The 23,340-nt window shown below is 35.5% G+C and overlaps 1 protein-coding gene across 1 annotated transcript; it reads right to left on the bottom strand.

Moving 5' to 3' along the window:
• Positions 1–850: 850 nt before the first annotated feature.
• On the bottom strand, positions 851–22,606 carry Gnf1 (germ line transcription factor 1). Its single transcript, XM_068772252.1, has 17 exons — positions 22,438–22,606; positions 21,392–22,016; positions 20,815–20,924; positions 19,915–20,043; positions 18,115–18,496; positions 17,299–17,413; positions 15,854–15,981; positions 10,101–10,247; positions 8,648–8,731; positions 7,886–8,034; positions 7,611–7,805; positions 6,877–7,028; positions 5,939–6,047; positions 5,476–5,621; positions 4,410–4,623; positions 3,556–3,732; positions 851–2,831 (listed from the first exon to the last, which is right to left on the bottom strand). The coding sequence occupies exons 1-17, from the start codon at positions 22,588–22,590 to the stop codon at positions 2,754–2,756; spliced, it is 3,093 nt and encodes a 1,030-aa protein (XP_068628353.1). The 5' UTR covers positions 22,591–22,606; the 3' UTR covers positions 851–2,753.
• Between the last annotated feature and the right edge of the window lie 734 nt (positions 22,607–23,340).

The raw sequence follows: 23,340 nt of genomic DNA on the forward strand, positions 1-23,340 counted from the left end.
GTTATTTTGGAAAAGGCAATTTTTTTTACAGAATATTAATTTTGACTTGTAAATAGGTACCAAAAGAAAATATTACAATTATGGCTTCTTTACTTCAATGTGGACTAAATGCTGGGCATTTAAAAACAGTAGGTATGTACATACGCATATTGAGGGATATTTAGTGCTCTTTTTTTCCAGGAGATAGACACCCACTGCAAAACACGCCTCCCTCAAAGACTACCAAAAGACCAGTCTTGCGCTGCCCTTCAATACATCAACATCAGGTGCTATTGAACTGTATATCAGTCTAATGATTGAAACCATTTAAAACAGTAAACTGACAGGTTTATTACAACAATATGAATCTAACACAAATGCAATATTTAAGTGTTCTTTTGTTTTGATGAGAAGACATATATTCTCAAAATCAAGTGAGAAAAATGTTTTCGCAAAACTAGTAAACATAAAAATCAGAAATGGTATTTGCCGAAGTAAGATTGTAAAATACATCTTTAAGGAATGGTCAATAATTGCTACAACTGAATATGGATTATGGATTTTTTTAAGATCTGTATAGGATGACTTTATATCAAGATTAAAGGCAAAAGTGGCTACACAATATATGTAGTCAATGCTCAAGTTTAAAAGATGTGCTATGATAACAGTCTAACATTTCTTTTATTTATATATAAATGTATGTATATGTAGATATACATGAACATGGAATAAAATTTGTTGTGATTAAAAGGCTAAAAAAAATAACCTAGAATGTTAAAGAATTTTACTTTAATTTTACATTTATCTTATCTCATACAAAATCTTAAAAATTTAAATGGTATTAATTTTTAACATGCTTAACTTCTAACAAGTGTACTTTAATTATAACCAATAAAACAGTTTCTAACTATTTAACATAAATACTTTACATAATTTTCAAATAATGGCAGTAAATCATACATTGTTTAACAAGGTTCATGCATACAATATTGCAATATAAGAAACAGGTTAGAGTTAAGTATTCCTCATTTTCTTTACTGCAAAGTATATTATATTTTTACTTGAAAGTGGACTCAGTGTTGTCATTATCAATGCTTCTGTCTTCAGTTTTGGTGAAGCTATAAATGTTAAAGGACAAACAACATTTGATGCAAAGCATTAATGACCAAAATTAGGTCAAGTGATATTGTCTAGAAATAGATTATATAGGATTGATACATTTATAGATTTAGTAGCATGTCACAATACAAATTTGCTACTGCCAGTAACAGGAATAGACAAGAGTGATTTTTGACACTTTTATGATATAAAATAACTATATGTGTTCTCTTTTCAATAAGTTCCAGTACCAACTAGAGTCCATTCAAGCAATGCAACTTCTCATACAACAGATTTACTGTGTTGGAGACCATATACATCATATTACAAGAAGCAATGCCTGATATGGTGCAGATGGCTAACAATGACCTAGCAGATTTAAAATCTTGCAATGCTTTGGGGCTTTTCTTCAAAAACCAGACTCTTATCTACCTAACCTAATTTTCAACAATTGATACTGCTTAAAAAACCAGTTATAGAAAGTTGTGAGTTAAGAGTTGATGTTCGTTCTTTACAAGTCTAAAACCTTATAGCAGGTTGTAGATTAATTTCGGTTTTATACTATTGCTCCTAACTCTACTGTATATAAATTCACTGTGATTTATTCTTTATTTCGTCAATAAAGGTCATAGTACTTGTTCACCTTAGTTGTAAAGATTTATTTGCCATGTTAAAAAAGTCATAATTCGATGAAACATACAAGTAGTGTCCTGCCTTCTGCAAGCATGTTCATATTAACATATATATTTGACCTACTTGTTCCTGAATTGCTCCACCTGTTATCATCACTGGTGATTACTTGTTTGGACCGTTAACACAAATGAGATTTATTATATCATCTACCATCTATATTCATCTTTATTATATGATAGTAGCTACAATTACATGTTAAGATCACAACAAATTTAGTCATAACTGCACAAAGTGGTGCATACACACTAAAACAGTAAACAAAATAATATATATATATTTCAATTGCTTATTGTCTGTATTTCAAAATTGTGGATATGAGATTAATGATTGAAACCAGTTAAAACAAACTGCCATATAATAAGTATGCTAACACAAATGAAATATATTTTAAACATAATAATAAAGGCCGGTCTTGATCAAATAGCTCATTGTGATATAATATAGTTTTGTGTTTTGAGATTTATACTCCGTCTTAGAGGGGCCGATCATAAAATTTGTACCCTCAAAAGTAGAAGGGATCCCTTAATGTGTCAAGAGGTTAGATGGTGGGTTGAACAAAGTGTGACAATCACCGTTAATATATTACAATGCCTATAGATATCTTAGTCACTTTTAAGACATTTTTAATAGTCATTCACAGAAGAGGGTCTAATTAAATTTTGAGATATAATATTACAAGAGGGATTGCAAGTGTAACGATGTAACAACTGGGGGGTTAAGAAAAGTGATATTTAATGTATTTTATGAATGGCCCCAGACAAGCAGTTTTGCAACTTACATATATTTGCAACTAGACAGATACAACACTTATGCAGTTTTGAACTGGGCCTTTTCACTGTACAATATATAATACCAAAGATTCACAGAGTATATATTGAAAGGAATAAGACCATGATTAAAAAAATACCAACAGACATTAAATAGCATCTTACACATTAATTATATTCGAAATAATGTTAAAATGATTGGCCGAAATAGTTAAATTATTTCTTTCTCTTTTTCCCCTTGCTTGTACTCGGTTTTTCTTTACTAGATGATGAATCTTCGTTCACCTTTTTCCGCTGTAACAAATTAAGATTGGACTACTTAATTAGATGTTTTTTCAACTAGTTTTAGATATAACAATAAAGTTATGAGCCTGTTTACAGATGCAACAGATTTTTAAAGACATAGTTTTTTGCTCCGAATCACAAATATTTTGCGTATTATTATTTATAAGTTGTATATATGCTTATAAGTTATATATGTATATATACATTCTTTTTATTAACAACTATTTGGGTAACATATTGACATTGACTTAATGTCTAATTTACTTGTCTAATTCTAATCCTCTCTATCTCTACATATTTTTTTCCAACCACAAGCAAGTCATCATTTTTAACATTTTACTAGACATGAGATATCTGGATTACTTCTAATAATTACAGTTTAACATTCATTCACAGTCAAGGAGCGGTAGCGCTGTAGCTATGAGAGGTGGCAGCAAGACTAGAGAACACACGTGGGGCGTTGGAGATATTAAGAATTATCTCTATTTTACATGAACAACATTTTTTTTATATTTTAGGTCTCTTCTCTCTTCCTATATGATGATCCTATCAATGCCGTTTAAGTTGCCTGTTCCAGATATGAGCTGATGTTTACTATTAACAGGCTCAAATCTTTCAGCAGGTTGTAATGATTTCGAAATTATACTTAAAGCAGCCTGCATCCAACGCCTCCTATTAACGTCACACAAATGACGATCATGATGGATTTTTGAGAAAGTTTGTGTTTGTTTACTTTAATGAGAGCGTCGTTTTCCGGATCGCTGTCCGTGTCCTGTTGCTCGTTGGCCTCGTCTTCGTCTCCCAAGAACTCGTCATCTTGAGGGCGTGCACGCCCCTTTCGAACTTCACCAGGCGCGTATGGCAGCGCGCTCGCACGCTTGTTGTACGCGCGCGTCATTGCTGCTTTCACCTGAATCATATAGATTATTTAAAAAATAGAATTAAGCCGGTGACATCGTGGCACAAAAGAATGTTTAAGTTTACTTCTTTATACAAAAAAAGGATTTTCGTATTTTTTCAATTTGGTGAACATTTTTGAAAAGACACAAAAAAATTGTAATTTAAAATGTTAAGGGCCGCGTTCTGTAATTTTGAGGTAAGTTTAAATAACAGATAAACTTCAATGAGAACTTTTTAAACTTTAATTCGACAATTATTTCATGACATAAACAAATAAAATATTTTTGCTATAAGATGTTGCCAAAGTGTCATATGGAAAAATTTCTCCATAAAAAATAACGGTGTTGTGGGTGCAACTTTATATAAGCCCACAATTGCGGGGATTTACACTTGGAAAGAATATTTTGAATATAACAAAAAATAAAAATTTTACTTGGACTTTTTTTTTATTAATCTACTAGCTGAAGATATACTTTTTACCATACAGATTATTGTTAAAAAACTACTACAAAGTACTTAACAGCAAAATTTAAACAAATTAAAATCTGTGGTTTTAGATTTTGAAAAATCATAGAAATCGTGTAAAAACAATTTTGTTAATTTTGATTTATTAATGAAAATAATGGTTACTTTATGTACTTTAATATTATGAAATTATTAAAAAAATATTTAAAAATAACAATTTACCTTAGATTCAACCAATATCAATGGATTTCTTTGCCCCGGCCACAGTGATATCTCAATTAACGAATCTAAATCCTCTCTTAAAAGATGATACGACTCCAAGACCTCCAGAGACTGTGATATCCCATCAGCTCTTTCTTTTAACATTGGTGTTACCACGGCGTCTCGTAGATGAGTGCAGTAATCGAGGAAGATCGATGATTTAGAGCCTGAGGTACTGCAAATACAAATTACAACAGACGAGATGTATAAAAACTTTTCAAAATCAATTATTACCTTCATAAATGTTAAATGTAATTCATTGTCTGTTCATCTCTAGGATGTCCACTGCTGGACTAAGACCTGCTTTCAAATTTCCAATAATATCTACATTAAAAGATTAAAGTCGATTGTATGATGGTGCCACTGATATAGTAAATATAAGTGTTCATTTTTATCATATACACAAATTAAAATAAACTAACTCGTAACTACCAGAATGAAAATGCATTTCTTTTAATTTAGAAATGAGTGCCTTATTTACAAGACAGGCCAGTTTATTACTTTCTCTTAGACCATCAGAAGAATGCAAATATTGGTAAACATGTTTAAATATGTAGAAAATATGTGGCTCAAAAAACATAACTGCCTCTCCCGAACAACATATTAAATTTTTGTTTGATATTGACATTTAAATCTTGTATACAATTATTTAAGTACACAAAGCAATGAAGTACAGGTATTTCACACACATAGATTCCACAAGAGGACATCACTTGATATTTTAATTAATTATCTTATTTGTTATGGTAAATGGAGGAATATACTGGATGATTTATATAGGTGTAAAAGTTTTAAAGTAGTGAATGTATAGCTCATTTGTCAGCAAAACTTTTAAATTCTCAATGTGAAATATGTTACATTCATTCATTTTTTCCTATTGGAATGCAACAGGCCACTGATTTCTGTAATAAGTAATAATACGAATTTTGATTAAGTTACTATTAATATAATTATTGTTTAAAGAGTCAAAGGTTTGAGTCGTTTTATCTATAACCAATAATCCTGCATAATAAATAAAAGTGTCTACCTGAGTCTCGTGTGCGCGTGTATCTCTTGTCCGAGGCGCTGCATTTTGCTGCGGCGCGAATTCTTGCCGAGCCAGCCCGGGAATTGGATCTGACCGGCCACGTGGCCCGCCATCGCATTCCCCGGAATCACTGAACTGTACATAGCCTGCAACAAACATGTCCTTTTTGATATACTTATTCTTTTAAAGTATTTTTTCAACTTCACTGGTGTCCACTCAGCTAGGCTTATCTTGGCTTGGGCTTTTATATTATTTATTTCATCTGTTTAGGAGGCCAGTAGTAGCTTTTAAGTTATTTAAGCAGAAGCTATATGCAGTGACTGGCCTTGGCTTGATCAATCACTTAATAAGCAATCTAATTCAAAGATTGAACCTTAAATCAATTGGTTGTCATGATTATCAGAAGATATTCTGTTTAATGAATTGTTTTTTTTAATGTATAATATATTAAAATATAACTTGCCTGCACGGGCAACAAGTTCCAAGCTTGACTTCCACGTATCCTCGCCTCTACCAGATCCCCCAAACTGATACTGTCCGCAGCTTGAGATAACTTCTCTAATATTTTATCCCTGATAATATAAAGTACATTACACTATTAAACCAATTCTAATGAGATTTAGTGATTTTTAAAACCGCTAAATTGATAGTTTTTAATAATCGATATAATTTATCTACTATAGTAATTAATTAATTTTTAAAATTCAAAATAACTCTATTCAAGTAGGCTTTAAAAAGCAATTTTATACCGACAATTATTTTAACATTGCAAGTAGTAAGCTGTCATCGGCTCAGCACTGAGATTACAACAGATAAAAGCATAAATGTATTATAAAAAGTGATAGAATATTAGAATCGAAATAAAAACAAGTGTTTCAAAAAAATTCAGTTTTTGATAAAATAAAATATTCTTACGATAATTTTTATTTTAATTACGATTATGAATCGTTTTGTTGATTTAAATCTTGTAAGACACAAAAGTAATTGATTATTAATTAAAACAACAAAAAATATTGGCTATAATGGAATATTAACTATGATTATTAAAAAAAAATTTGTTGTTATATTAATAAAATATAAATAAAAACAATACATGAAAGAAACATTATTAATTAACTTTGTATTTTACGGGATTAAGATCAACAAACTTGGAAGTCTGAAAGAATTGAATATTCATTTACTTAATATGTTACAGATGTTTTCATATCTTCTATATTACTAATAAGCCAACTCCATAACTTCTTTGCAAAAATTAAGTAAATATGCATCCAATTAAGTAAGAAAATCAGTTTTTATCATTATTTGTAAAACAAAAAATGTATCAAAGATGTATCAAAGCTGTATCAACAAAATTCTCCTTGAAAGGGTGTAATATATTTGATTGTAAAACAAATGGATTACTTGGGACAGTGCGGAACGACTTGTAGGTAGTTTTCTTGGACAAACAGAGGCGCGAGGCTGTAATCGTAGAAGAAGAGATCCGACTTATCATTTATAGACATGTTAACGTGTTCAGAGGCGGTGAAAACTTTGCGGACTGCTTCCCATGGGCCCTGGAATACAATAAATTATTTTTAATCATAATCACAATTAAAGCCATATAGTGTCCACAGTTGGACATACACGCCTCTAGCACAATACATCATTATTTCAATTTAACTTTGTCAATAAATTTCATAATTATATTTCTATTGGACTAAGCGATACACTCATGAAAATTACTCATTCTTAAAAGAACAACGAAGACACTTTTTTATTCGATGTAAAAAGAACTTAATCACATTTCCAAGGGCTTAGTCACATTGCATAATAAATTGTTTATACGAGAAAGTCAAGTTTACAATCACTAGGTTCCACCAGGCATACCTTCGAATGATTAAGAACTGTCTGATGAGTAAGGTATGTGGCTAATGTTGACAATGAAAATTCACTGCTTACTCAACATGAATGTACTGAATTTTTAATAACAAAATCTTACAGTGAAAGTGATTTTATTTTTGTTATTAAAATATAAAGTAGACTGACACAACAATTTCTCTGAACAAAAAGCTTTTTTAATTTTTTAGACTTATAGAAAATACATTTTAATTTATACCATAAATAATATACCGATAAAGAGAATAGATATTAATTACCAGTTTAATATCCTTTTTGATGTTCTTAGCATCTCTTCTCAAGTGTTCAGCGTCTGCGAGTTTTGGATCCGCTGCCCAGATGGAGATCAGGTGAAGGGTCTGTCTCACATCCTGTCCGGCAGCCACGATCAGCTGCGTCAGCGCATCTGGCGGTATCTTGATATTCTCTTTGAAGCACGTCGACATCATTGCTGACTAGAAAAAAAAACATTTTTTGAATTATATCGAATTTTAATCAGAAACGCAGAAGATTATAACGTAATTGTAATTAATACCTTTATCTGCTCCACCGTTGGCCTTTTGAATCGTAAATCGTAGCAATAATTGACGAGCGAGCGCATCTTTTGGCTGTTCCTGTCGTTGCACATGCAGATTATTGGCACAGAGGCTGACTTAATCAGACCAATTAATTCTTGAAGGCCGCCTGAAAAGAATTTTAATTAATGCTTATAGACGGTATACCTGGCGAAGGTAGGCCACCACTACCTCTTTAGCCTGGGTTCACTAGAATAGGGTTAAAGCGCATCGAGCCTTCATAGTCCACTGAATGCGTACCCGAAAAGCAGCAACGCGAAATGGTTTCGTGTTGCTACGCTAAAGCGAGGATGCCGGGGGAGGCACAGCTTCCTCTCGGGCTTCTTCCAGAAGGCAGATCTTGTGTCCACCCTGAAGTCCCCCCTAAAAAGGTAGGCCCCTTACTAGGCAAACCAACGACATAATCATGATCGCATAATGTCGCTGGATGCGGGCAAGGCAAGATCGATCATCGAACTTCAGGAGAGGCGAGACCTTAAAAGTGGCGGTCTATCGTTTGACATATTAAATTGTTAAGTTTGTACTTATATTATTAACATATTAGTAGCACAAAATAATCAAACCATTACAGTAGCCAAAAAAATATAATTAGAAATACTGTTAATCGTATATTCCATAGATTTACCGTCCTGATGAAAAATTTAAAATTTCGAAAAATGGCTCGCATTTTCAAAGAGATTGTTCAACCCTGATAAAATACAATGTAAATGGTATCAACATACCTCTGTCTTCATTGCCAGCCATTCCATCAACTTCATCCATTACTAGTACATGCTTCTTACTTACTGCTTGTTTGCCTGTGTCACCTGTAAAGTTATAACAAAGAGTCACGCGCCAATCTCCATGCGAACGAGACCTGTTCGCAGCCATTAAATTAAAATATCGCAATTAGTCCTTAATTTTCGAAAGTTACACTCATGAAAAAAACAGGAAGTGTGGGGAGGCCTAAAAATAATCATCGAAATCGAACATTTTCTTTACTTTTTTAAAAAACAAACAATCGCCACAAAGTGAATAGTTATAGTTGCGGAAATCGGGTGAGGCTTGAAAATTTCGCGAGAAATTTTGTTACCGCAATTGCAAGATTGTAAACTACTGCCGGATGTACATGAAAAAAACTGTTATTTTTTAAATCAAAATTCAGAGAGCTACAAAGGAATAACCCTCCAAAAGTGTTAAAAAATGTAATCTAACAAAGTGTGTGTCTTATGTTGCCCAGTAATTTAATAGTTCATTTATTCAATTCCAGTGAGGGGTCTGGTCACAGGACGCAAACATAATCACACCGTAGCTGAGAGGCTAGAGGCATCAGAGCCAAAACTTTGGGCAAAGCATCAGAAGACATTATTAAGTTTTAAAATTAGATACTAGTTCTAGTGGCGGGGAGGCCAAAACAGATAGCTTTTGTTTTGTAACTTTAAAGTTCTAAAGTGGAGACTGGTCTGTGATTAGCACGTATCGCATGGAAGATCCACCTTTAAATTTAACTGATGACTTTGTTAAATACCTAGAAAGACCTGTTCCCAGATAGCTTCCTACCGATTCTGTTGGATATCTATGGTGTAGGCAAGTGTCCAGTTGGATGCCCCACGGATAAAATGATGATGATGATAATAATAACTATTATGTTACTAAAGCTATCACCAGCTATTGTTGTATTTTTACATCTTCGGACATTTTAAATCTGCTAAAATATCACACTAAGATGTATTGCCTTTAAATATACACAAGGTGTCACAGGACCATCTCATAGTTTTTTTTTAAAACACTCTTTTCCCTATCTTTTTTTCGAGACATTGACATATACCCTCCTACTTTTTCCTCCCCTCTCTCATTCTTCACAATTTCCATTATCTCATCATGCATCACTCATGCATGGCCTCCCATCCACACTACCTGTTACACGGTTTTCTTCTGCCTACTTACGTCACCTACCACCTTGCAACAAAACCGCAAGAAAGTTGGCAACACTCCTCCCCTTGCAAAAGGGAAGCGATGTTGCCGCAAGTTATTCTCCTACCCATTTCCAACAACTCGTTAGGTTAAAAGTAAACGATTTTTTGGAAATTAAAATGAATTCATTAATTGTAAGAAATGACCGCTCTCCTAAGAACGTATAAATGAGAAGTGAGATCATTAGTTGGTAAAAAAAATAATAACAAAATCATTACATACCTCTAGCATATGCAGACAATGAAGTACTAGTCAACAGTTCACCAATTTGTTCCTTTATTAAAGTTTTATTTCTCGTATCGGATGCATTGAACTCAACCATGTCAAAGCCCAATTCCTTACACACGAGGTTCACAGTTGTAGTTTTACCTGTTTTCGATGTATAATCATATATTTATAAAACAAATATCTGGTGCAAGTTTTTTATTTCATTTATACAGCAAGATTTGTTAGTCATAAAACCTTTATAGGTGTGAATGTAAAGCTCTTTAGTCCGCAAAAAGCTTTAAAACTTTTACACCTATATCCAATATTCATGTGATCATTGAAATATGTTTAATTAATTTATTTTATCCATAAGAATGCCGTAGGCAAATAACTTCTGTAAGATGCAAATAAAGAATTATATTTTTGGGGTATCCCCCTATTCGATGCGCCGCTCACGATGACGTATTGCTGCTGCCATAATTCTGATGTAAATAAATAATTTTATTTTGAGCCATGGTTCGATGCGCAACCGCGCGTAGGCGAATTATTCATTTTCCGCGCACAAATTGTTTTAATAATTAAATAAACGTTTTTCCACATCACACTGGCTCCCAACCCGTGGCCTACGCGCTAATTATCGACGAAATCGCGTACTCAACCGTTCGCCATCTTAGCGTCGTAGAAGAATCCCATCGAAAATTTAACAATTGTGCGTTATCGGAGTGAATTTCGTCAAGTTCATTTTCGTTCGTGGTTTGCATCTGTTGTTTGCGATGCCGCGTCGCAAGGCTCCAGGCGTCCGTAACAACGTCGAGGATGAGGACTCGGACAGGTTCATGACCGAGGGGCAGCTATCGTCGTTCATGGCGGCGTTCGCCAAGGCTCAAACGGAGTCAAACCACCAGCTAATCGAGAGTCTTGTGCTGCGATCGCCGGCCTTCACCACAGGAGCGCCATCACCATCACCATCGTCGTCTTCGGCTCATCCGTCTCCGTCGGGAAACTTCGCCGGTTGCACGGCTCGTTTCAATGGCGCCTCACGCGACTCTGGCAATCTGGAAGCATTTATCGACGCGATTGTGATATACAAAGAATGTATAAACATCGCGGACGATCATGCACTTCGTGGTTTACCGATGCTACTCGAAGGAGAGGCAGCCGTATGGTTCCGAGGCGTAAAATCGTCGATAGCGTCGAGGGAGTACGCGCTGCAGCGCTTACGCGCTATGTACGGAGCGCCCCGCCCCCCGCATAAAATATTCCGAGACATCTTCGCTTCTGAGCAAGGAGACCGGGAGCAATCGGAAGTATTCATCGGTCGTTTACGCGCCTCGATCGCCAAACTTCCGTATGCATTGGACGAGAGAATTCATGTAGATATGATTTATGGTCTCTTAAATAAGCGTATTCGGAAGCGATTAACATGAGAAAGTGTACAAAGCGTTGACGAGTTGGTCTCAAAGGCGCGCTGCATAGAAGATTCGCTGATGGAGGTCTCATCGGTCGCGCAGTCCCGCGCGCCGTCAGATCAGCGAGCAGGAAGTGTGGGCGCGCGCGCGCGTGCGACGTGCAACGCCGCCGCCGCTGTACCTGCTGTGGTAAGCGCAGCGAATGCGCCGAATCGAGGTAAACGGTTTTGTGTTTATTGCAAGAAGAGTGGACATGATCGCGACGAGTGCTCAAGGCTTAAATCTAAAAGTGATCCGCATACAGTTTCGTGTTACGGTTGTGGTATGAAAGGTGTTATTCGTGCTAATTGTGTTAACTGTAATACAAAAAATACGGACACAAAGGATTCGTTCTTTTCATGCGATTTCATGTCAACAAAAAGGCATTTATATTCCAAAACCGAGGCATCGCAATGTCAAGCCCATGTTTCTTTTGATTGTAAATCTGTTTTTTTAAATTCTGTTTGTAATGTATATGATGTGCCTGATGCGCGGTCAGTGGATAACTCGCATACCGAGCGCTTGCGTCGGGATGTTTGTACCAAAGGCCGTCCAATTTTGGACATAGAGATTTTTGGCTATCGCGGTACCGGTCTATTAGACACGGCGGCTAAACGTAGCGTTGCCGGATCCACGCTGTACTCCTTGTTGCTTAAGTTAGGGCAGCCGATGCGTAGTAGCGTCATGACTGTAAAACTTGCTGACGGTGTAGTGCGTGACGTGACAGTCAGACTGGTGGACGTTGTGGTGATGCTCGCGGGCGCATCAATACCTATCACATTTATAATTTTTCCAGATGCAGTTAACAATGAAACATTGCTAGGCATTGATTTTATACGTAAAGCTGGTTTGGTTATTGATATTTTAATGAAACATGGTTCACAGCTGATCAACCTCAGGTCATTCACCCCTTGCGTTGTGAGAAATCACGTAACTTCATCGGGTGCGCCTCTGCCGACATGTTGCGTTCGGACGAGGGTATGATGCTGTCACCACCTGAAAGAGCAAGCCTTGCGCAGAAATTGCATGAATACGGGGACATTTTCCGAGAAGGGGGATGACCGACGTCGTTCGCTGAACACCGCATTGACACCGGCACCCACCCGCCGATCGCCGTCCCGCCTGACGCCTGCGAAAAAAGAAGTTATGGAGGCTGAAATTAATAAGATGCTGACGGAGGGTGTCATCGAAGAGTGCGAGTCTCCGTGGGCAGCACCAGCGCTGTTGGTACCTAAAAAGGATGGGTCCTACAGATTTTGTGTGGATTATCGCAAATTGAATTCCATCACGAAGGTCGACTCCTATCCGCTTCCGGTGATCGACGATCTACTGCAGTATACTGGCAAAAGCTGTTTCATGAGTACCATCGACCTCAAGGCAGGTAACTGGCAGGTTGCTGTCAAGGAAGAGGATCGCGACAAGACCGCCTTCGTGTCACCATTTGTCGTTCGGGGTCTGCTTTGCAAGGCGTGACTATTTTAGGTTACATAGATGACCTCATCGGGATCTCTGAAAACTTTGCTCAGCATCTACAGGATCTTCGAACTGTTTTCGATCGCCTTCGTATCTTCAGCCTGTGCGCCAATCGAGCTAAATGCGTGTTTGCTAGAGAAAGCGTTAAGTATCTAGGTCACGTGATTTCGTCTCAAGGGCTGTCGCCTGACCCTGACAAAGTCAGCGCCATCGTCGATATGAACGAGCCGACGAATGTAAAGCACTTGAAATCCTTCTTACAGACGTGCTCGTGGTTCCGCAAGTTCGTGCCGAACTTCGCAAAGGTTGCGCAACCATTGACTATGCTGACGAAGAAAGATCAGTCTTGGTTGTGGGGCGAAGCTCAAATCACCGCGTTCTTGGAACTTAAGAAATCACTTACCTCTCCTCTTGCAGTTGTGTGGGCAGTCGAGAAGTTCCGCGGCTACATCGATGGTCATCCCGTGCGCGTCGCCAGCGACCACCAACCCCTGAAGTGGTTACTAACCTTGAAGTCTCCTGCAGGTAGATTGGTCCGTTGGGCTATGAAGTTGCAGTCTTTCGATCTCCAAGTGGACTACACTCCAGGAAAGACTAACGTCATCGCAGATTCGCTCAGTCGACCGCCATGCGTTGAGGAGGCTCGAGATGCTTGTGGCGTCTGTACGGTGGTGGTTGAAACGTCACGATGGGAGGCAACCGCTCTTCGTGAAGATCAGCTCGCAGATCCTGAAATCGCGAAAATTATCCTGGGCCTGGAGGGAAAGGAAGAAGTGGAGATTGGTAGGTGGACAGATAGAGGTTATCATATGTCAAAGGGGATACTTTACCGATATACGGAAGCAGAAACCGAAAAACCGCAGCTTGTTTTGCCATTCAGCCGTCGGAAGCAAGTGATGGTTGAATGTCACGACGCTGCAACAGTTGGTCACGGTGGTGTTGATAGGACTTTGCATCGTATTTCCCAGCGGTTCTATTTTCCTGGAATGCGTCGTTTTGTAGCGGAGTATCTCAAGTCTTGTACTGAATGTCAGCGTTACAAGCCTTCGAATGAGAAGCCTTCAGGCTTGTTGCAGACTCCAGTACCCGCACAGCGCTTCGAAGTTGTAGCAGTAGATTTGTTCGGTCCATTTCCTAAGGGTCCCAAGGGTGAACGTTGGGTCCTTATTATCGAAGACACCGCCAGTAAGTGGGAAGAGCTGTTTGCGCTTACTGAAGCTACTGCTGAAGTTTGTGCTAAGATCTTGATAGAGGAGGTTTTCCTTCGTTTTGGCGTTCCTAGACGATTAATTTCTGACAATGGTGTCCAATTCGTCGCCGATGTTATGCAGAAAGCCATGTTTGTTTTGGGTGTTAAGCAGAATCGGGTGCCCCTGTATCATCCAGAAGCGAATCCTGTCTAGAGGAAGAACAGGGACCTTAAGGTGCAAATGGCTATCCTCGTGGAAAATCACCATCAAAAATGGCCTGAAGCTCTGCCATTTATTCGTTTCGCTTTAAACACATCGTTGACAAAAGCAAACCAACAGACTCCTGCATACCTGACTTTTGCTCGCGAACTTCGCTCACCAATTGCAGCTCAGACGGACTTGCGTGCAGTTGTCGAAGCGGAGAACTACGTGCCGCAAATCACACCTTATCTGCTAAGACAAGCAGATACTCTTCAGTCCAGCAAAGAAAGTATTGAACACTAACAAGACCTCCGCAAAGCTGTTAAAGATAAAATTCGTAAATGTGACAGTCTCGACGTCGGCGACCTCGTATTGGTGAAAACGCACGTTCTCAGCAACTCTGCAAAAGGTGTCAGCGCTAAGTTCGTACCTAAACGAGACGGGCCTTACGTCGTTCAGAAGAAAGTTAGCCCAACTACGTACCTGTTAGCGTTTCCTGATAAGTCCGGCATTACCATTGGGAAGTATCATGTCTCTGACTTAAGACGCTATCGTTCGCGAGAGGGAAATGAAAAGAATGCACTGAGATTCCTGAGCCTGTGGCTCCAAAACGTCCTCGCGGCCGACCGCGAAAGCTTGTGTCGGTTTGACCAGTTGTGAGGTCACTGGTCGTGGTCAAAAGGGGGAGTATGTAATAATATTGCTATATAAAAAGCCGCCATATGTGAAAGTTCCCGCGGACGTCGTCACAACGCTTAACCTTTTGTTCGTCTCGCCCACTCGTCTCGCTCACTCGCACGGCGTGCACGATACGCGCTCTTGCTTGCTCTTGGCAGCAGGTAGCCAAGACGCAGCACGTGCGCCCGCGGCCGTTGGAGTTCTAGAGAGTCGGATTTGAGCCATGGTTCGATGCGCAACCGCGCGTAGGCGAATTATTCATTTTCCGCGCACAAATTGTTTTAATAATTAAATAAACGTTTTTCCACATCACAGTCGTAAATAAACAATTTTATTTCTGTGGAATTCCCTTTTTAGATGCGCCGTTGATGACGTAATGTTGCTGCTATAATACCGACGTAAATAAACATTTTTATTTTTGTGAAATTCCCCTTTTCGATGCGCCGCTCACAATGATGTAATGTTGCCCCTATAGCAGTAATCCGAATTTTCAAAACACTATTTTACTATTTTATTACTTTATTATTTCTGAAAGCATTGTTGTATAGTGTGTAATATACAGTAATTGATACCTATAAAACTTTTACTCCCCTAACCAATCACGTTATTACATTATTCTTCACAGATTAAATTTAATGAACAAATTATTTTGGATTTTAAGATCGAAACTTGAGGTCTGATTAATTTTTAGAGAAGCCAAAATATTTTTGATACTAAGTTTCTAGATTAAAAATAAGCAAAATAAATTATGTTAATGTTGTAATATATTATTTCTCACCAACACCGGGTGGGCCAGATAGTAATGCCGCTTTATAATATCCCCCGTCGTCATTTTTCGCCCATGGGTTTGGTTTAGCGAGCTTGGCCTTCCTGTTAGCGTACCAATTGGTCAACCAAGTAGATAATCTGAAAATTATAGTTACAAAAAAGTTTAAATATATTTTAATATACAGAAATATTAAGTATAATGCTACTGAAACTGCTATACCGCGCAAAAGGTATGCAAACAGGGGGGGGGGGGGAGAGAAGAGAGATCTAAACCCTTCAGTCAACGCTCGCGGCGGTGGTGCTCATGCTCTTTAATGTCTTCCAAAGACGTTTATAACGCAATGCAAGGCGTTATAAAACAATATCACTCTCTTCATCAGGTGCTGGATTGGTCAATTATATTTTGTTCTGCCAGCCAGGGTGAATACAGGGCTCTTTCAATCGCACTTCTCTAAGCAAGTGAGAGGGATAGACGATATTCTGGACAAATGAGTGCGCTTCAACAATTGTAAAAAAATTTAAAAATTTTAATTTTTTTTGGGTTTACATTTATATAAAATAACGTAAATATTAGTGCCTTTATTTAGACTTTCTTAACAATTTGGTGAGAAATGTGATCGGCTAATCTCCCGGGAAATTGATTTGATATGTTCCTCAATTTTCCTTGTGATAGCTACGTCACATATATCATTTACCATATATACTTCATGAGTGAACTAATTATTGATTAAATGTTAAGAGTAAGCATTTATGTAAAAATATTCTTTAAAAATTTATAAGCTACAGGGACGGCTCTAGTTCGTGTAGCGCCCGTGTACAATGAAAACTCTAGCGCCCCCTAGGCCAGGGGAAATCTTTTTTATATTCCAACGAGCTATTTTATAAGTAGGTATAGCTTATAGTATGGTATAAGTTACGGCCTTTCTTCTTATGATGGCGAATAACACTCATTGTTTTTATCCCGGTAGTACATCTCTGTTGCGAAACTAAGCGGTGAACTAAGATAGTTTATGTTTCGTCTTGTGCTTTAAGTTTTATGGACAGCGAAATAGAAGCGAAATGATTTATTTCGAGTTGAAACAAAATGTTTGAAAAAGAAGCCACCCATAGGGCGCTCGCGTTTAATAATGTCGCCACCGCGCTGGCTGGCCACTTCTGTCATGTCATTCATTTGTCATGTCATTGTTGTACCGTGATGGTCCAAGACGATGCTCTTAGCTGTCTCAGGGAGGGCCGCGGCGCCCGTGTGCATAGCACATCCTGCACTATAGGTAGGGCCGCCCCTGATAAGCTATGGACACCACATTCTAATTGATAACAAGTACATTAGTTATAACAAGCATTATTTTAAAACAATTTATGACCTTTTGGTTCAATAAATAGAACATTTACTTCGATAAGAGTACTAAAGGGAAGCTTTTACTTAAACCTCAGTAACTATATATATATACTTACTTCTTTACATTGCTGGCTGGACCATGTTGGCCTATGATTTGTTTTAAACTTGTAGGTTTATATTTGTCTACCCATAACATCGTATTAACTGGTTGTACACCTGATTTGAACACACCTGAAAAAAAAAATCACCTAGATATTTTGTAATTTAACACGTTCGACGCCGCGTCACCCATAACTAGGTGTGCTACCGCGGGATCCGTGTCATCCAGATATGAATGACGTTTTTCTTATTCACGATAAATAAGCACTGATCTAAAAATATAGAATATACAGGGTAAAGTTATCACACAAGTTTTTTAGGATATGATTGTTGTTCACAAAAGTTTAAAGTGATCACTGAAAATTGTTGCATTAATTTGTTTTTTTTTTTTCTTGCTATCATTACTTTATTTATAATTTCTGAAACCATTTGATTTTTGGATAGGGTATAACTATACGTTTATTGGCAGCAAATAAGCTATACATTTCCCCACTTGATTATTTTACACTTATTTTAAATTAACCTGTATAATCCATAGTAAGTAAGAAAAGGACCAATATATAGCTACTTCCGCCATGCAGCAGCAGTCGTGCAATAAAGTGCACCGCCCGCCAGCCCGCTGATAAATGCGCATGCGGCAAACAATGCGAATTACACAACTACCACCGCTGGCGGGCGGTGCACTTTATTGCAGGATTGCTGCTGCATGGCGGAAGTAGCTATGTATTGGTCCTTTTCTTACTTAGGATGGACTTCCGCAAAATAACGCCTGAATCCATTAGATAATCTGTAGTAGTTGAAGCACCAGTTTGTTATTATGAGTGTAAACACACCTGTATTATTAATTTCTGGTTGGTTATTAATTGTTTCTGATTTTACAGGAACGACACCATCTGATTTACTCCTTTGCACATTAAATTCTGATTCCTTGGTTTCACATTCAGTTTTGATTTCGCTTTTAGATTTGGTTTTCACTTGCGTTACACTTTCAGTTTTAATTTCCAGTTGGTTTCTTTTAGGTGATTTGGACTGTTCCTTTTTCAAATTTTTCTTAGCCGATTTAAACTCTTCTTTTTCTTTGTTTTTCACCTTATCGCTAGATAGATCTTTAATCATTTGTAAAAATTCATCTTCATTAATAATCTTTATTCCTAATTCTTGTGCTTTTGCCATTTTCGCTGGTCCCGGATCCTCGCCCGCAAGGACATGAGTTACCTGTACAGAAAAACAAAATTTGGAATACTATTCACAACATAAGTGTGGTTGTGAAAGAAAATAAGTGTATTTATTAGATGTTATATATTATAAATAAGATTGTTATGCCCTTGCACATAAATACGATTAGGGAGAGCGAGAGGCCAGCAATAGCGGGGACATTTAAAAAAAACATTAGTGTAATATTTGGTACTTATTAATTTTTTCATATCATTTATCCACTCAGGATCGATTATAGTGATAACTTGTATAGATCATAAGAAGAATGCCTGAATAGACTATACAGTTATTATATATATATTCCATGAATGCTGTGAGTTCCAAATGCGCTCTGCTGATCTAAGAAAAGACCACAACAAACTCAAAAGGGTTTTTTTGCCATTTCTTTTACTAATAAATACCATTGTACAGCTATAAACCAAGCCTGAAGAATCCTTTACACTTTAAATGACTTTTGTTAACTTACACTTCAAATATTAATCTTATATAAATGTAGTTGGGACTATAATATACACATACTATGCTGTTGAAGCAGTATACTATAAATACAATGCTTTACAAAACCGAAACCAGCAGATCTTTGTTTTAGGTCTCTTATTCTTCTGCCTATTGTACCTTATACTGTGCAACACCACATACATAGCAGTTATAGATTAGTTAAATAAAATATGTCGAACTGTACACTAATCCTGTATATTACGAAGGCAGGTAATTTTTTTCTATGTTGGTAGGACTTTATATAACTTTTGCCAAGCGTCTGTTTGTCAATAACTGAAATATCATTTGGTTCAGCCCCAAAAATTTTGAAAAATTAAAAGCTTCAAGTCTCGATTGGTGTTAATCACTCAATTTTTTGAAATAAAAGGTTGTAAAACTCGACTCATATTGTTCCGCAACTGTATATTTTGCTCCAAATGATTTCTTACTATGGCAAACTCTAAAGGCTGATGTGAGGACGCTGTTTTAACATAATTAAAGAGATAAAAACTGTAAAACGACATCTCACGGTTTCGGATGAAATTGGTTTGGAAGAATTAATAAAGAATATACATTTTATAAAGAAATTCACTTCACTTACTATTTGATTACAGTAATAAATTAAAAATTCTATTAAGAATAATGTGACACAATTTTTTGTATATAATATAGGGCAATCAATCATCTAAAGATAAGTTACATTCCCTTTATGTTATAAGATGATACTAACCAGAATAATGATATAATAATTATTGTTAAGATTGAAGGTTATAACTCGCCTTATTAGCCCAATAATTTTAAACCAGAAATGGGCATAACAATAACAATAATTCTTTTGAGAAAGTCTCTAATGTTAAAACAACTACTATATTAAAATTAAATTTTAAACACCAAACAGTTCTTACAAGAGCTTGATATTAAAACAGATGAAATATACAAACCTTTTTAGTCACAGCACTTTTAACGGAGCCCCCAAAATCAACAATCGCCTTTACAATGTCTTCTTTTTCAAATGAGTCTAACACTCCAGTCAAAATGAATGCACAGTCCTTTAAACAATTTGGTGTTCCCTATAATGAAAAAAAATTGTAAAATATAAATATGCTTACTGAATTTAAACCTTTAAATGAAAAACTTATTAAACGGTTTTTATAAAAAAAATGTATGCCTAATGTCAGGGTAGTTTGATATTAAAAATATAAATTTAATATTATGTTGTTTTACTTTTAATTCATAATTTTCAATTGTCAAGTAAATATGGTTATAATGATAAATAATGAAAAAAGCAAGAATTTATTCTACTCATAATTTTACACATTTGAGCCAACAAGTTTTTGCACTTTGAGTCTTTAATATCAAGCTAAAAATATATCGTGTTACCCATAACTCTATATATGTTATTGAGTAGAATGATATTTTAAAAGACTATAAATAAATTTTACAGTAAAATCACTAATGTATATATGTATGTGATTATTACAGCAAGTATATTACCTGGCACTTAAAATAGCTTTCATCTATATGCTTACTACCAGGTATATGCTGTTTATGTATATGTAATAATTTAAATCAATATATTTCTGATGGGAGGAATCAAATACAAGATACTATAATAAAGCTATTGATGTCACTTTGGTTTTAATAATTGCCCTACAATTATTATTGGCCATATTTTATTTATCACCACACAGTTGTCAGAAGCTAGATTGAAAGCATCATGTACATTACAGCATTATAGTTACTATCAATTTTTTTGTAAGTTTAAATCGAAAACAAATGTGTTATAAGAGATTTTGCAAGCCTTGTATATCTTAAATAATAAAATAAATGTTCGTTTATACCTGTGGCATCTCTTTTGAGCCTAAATGTTTAGGACCTGATCTGTTTAGGTAATTCTTGTACAATGCAGCCGACATGATTCTCCTTTCATGCTTTTCTTCATCTGTGAGAACTGAAATAATAACATCAAAAAAATTAACTTCTGACATATACAGAGTATCCCATAAGTCAGAACCAATAAAAAATGTTTGTTTTTAAAATTATTGCCATTAAAAAAAGTGAATGAATAGGTTCCCTTGTGTATGTATTTTTTATTAATATGAATACAAATTTATATTTTTCAATATTTTTTTTACTTCCATTTCACCTACATCATTAGTAAACAATTGGAAAAATCCATACTGCAATTAACTGGTTACATTACAAATTAAATATACTTTTTGTTATAGTTAAAATTATTACACATTGAGCTTTAACCAACTATAATAACAAGTGATAAAGGTTTTTTATTTATATTTTTGAGCTACTCCCCTGTAACCTGATGATGGTTTGAAAATGATTTATAGGACAGCTGTATAAATCTAAATACACCATTAACTTTATCAATGCTTAAAGACACTTAAATTTTTTTTAACTTACCGGATTCATTTAAACTGTTGTCTAATTTTCTTTTTTTCCCTTTAGGAGTGTGATCTTTGTTACTTTCAGACCTTCCAATAAATTCACTAAAGTCAGTCTTTGCTTCTTTAACAACATTGTTTTTACTGTGATTACGGGAAATGCTTTCACCGTTTATCTGTTTGGTTTCCTTTGATTTTTGCTTTGGTGTTTTTTCACTTGCATTTGGTGGTGAGTTTTTATCTTCTTTTGTGAACTTTTTGTCAGTCTTTGTTTTGTCATTTTTTTTTATTTCATCTATGTGTATAGTATTACTCTTGTCCTTGCTTTCATTACTTGATTTCTGCTGATTTCTGTTAGCAGCTTTTATTTCTTCCACCTCGTCAAGCTCTATCAAACTCAATTCAAACTCAATGTCAGAATGTATTCCTGTTTCAGTTGCTTTGCTCTTTTTTAACATAGGTTCAGTACGCTTGATGGAAGCATTCCCAAAAAGGTCAACGGGTTTAACCTCTTTGAGTTTAGCATTTGATTTCTGTGTCTTTTTAACAATTTTAGCTTCAGGAGATTTTTTTTGTATCTTTTTCTTAGGGGAAGAATCATCAGAGTCGTCAGAAAGAACTCTTTTCCGTCGCGATTTCTTAAACTATAAAATAACGTTGTTTTATTAACATTCAATAATCTAATAAATGTTTCCCATAAAACATCAACAAGTTATCAGATAATTCAGATGATAGAACAGATAGTGGCTAACTCCAGAAATTTAAGCTAAAAGATCAAAACAAAAACTTTTAACCCTTTGGTTAAAGTAAGATGTAGTTATTATGATTTTAAAAGAAAATATTCTTTCAAAATTAGCACTGCAGTGAGAAATTTAGCATTTTGTTTGTGTGCTGAAAATGTATTTACTTTTTTTCATTTCTTAACTGAGGTTTGCCACTACTGTTAAGATTTCTTTTAATTTCAATTTTTTTTTAATTTTAAATACTGCAGGATTTTTTTTATTTACGCTATTGATTAGTAAAATTTATAAGAACATACTATAAATTGTTTTTAAATATACATACCTTGTTATTGATTTGCAATTGAGGAGATTCTGGTATAAAATCACTGTCATCATCCTTTGCTACTGTAAGCGTTTTAGGTTTAAAAAACGATCTTATGTCCTTAAAACGTAAAGGTTTAATTTTTATTATTTTTTTTGTTACAAAGAAATTCATATCATATGTATAAAACATAAAACTTCACACAATAAGATATAAATAATATGCCTAACGAGTTATCAAATAGATAAACACACTTGTGAAATTAAGTATGATTATTGCAATAAGGCTTTCTATACACTGGTAGAGAAATAATTTTTGCTAGCCGAGTTTGGTAATTATTTTAGGGGGACCGAAAAGTAATGTTGTTTTTGTCAATATATTTTGCAGAAAAACCAATTGATTTCTTCCGCTTCAGCATTGAATATTTGTATACTAGATGGCCAAAGGTTGTTGATAATGAAGGTGAATATATTGTTGATTAGAAATAAAAACTTGTTAAACATATAGTCATGTAAATTTAACTCTAGAAAGCGACATTACTTTCTGGTCCTCCTAATACCTTTACTCAATAAGTGCATACTTTTATTACTAAGTATTAATGTTAATATTTACCTGTTCTCAGTTTATCTAATTTCAGATTAAACTGTATACTCAAAAGTGTTAACTAAGACCGCAAGATAGACAATAGATGTGAAGTAATAAATTAAGCAATTTTTTTTTCAATAATTTATTCATGATTTCTTATAATAATTCCTTATAAATAGGAATATTTATAAATACTATTAAGTAGATTCTGCTTTAGAATTAAAGGCAATGAAACCTATACTAATAAAAAAATTTCCTCAATAATTATAAAGATTAATTATTCATAATTGTGTTAACTTTGCCCACACCCTTATGTTTTGATCATATAGCACTAAAAGT

This window comes from Battus philenor, unplaced genomic scaffold, assembly GCF_028537555.1.
Source record: "Battus philenor isolate CCGP_79_NKW_IND1 unplaced genomic scaffold, ilBatPhil1.0.hap1 SCAF_5, whole genome shotgun sequence".
In the NCBI taxonomy this organism is placed as follows: domain Eukaryota; kingdom Metazoa; phylum Arthropoda; class Insecta; order Lepidoptera; family Papilionidae; genus Battus; species Battus philenor.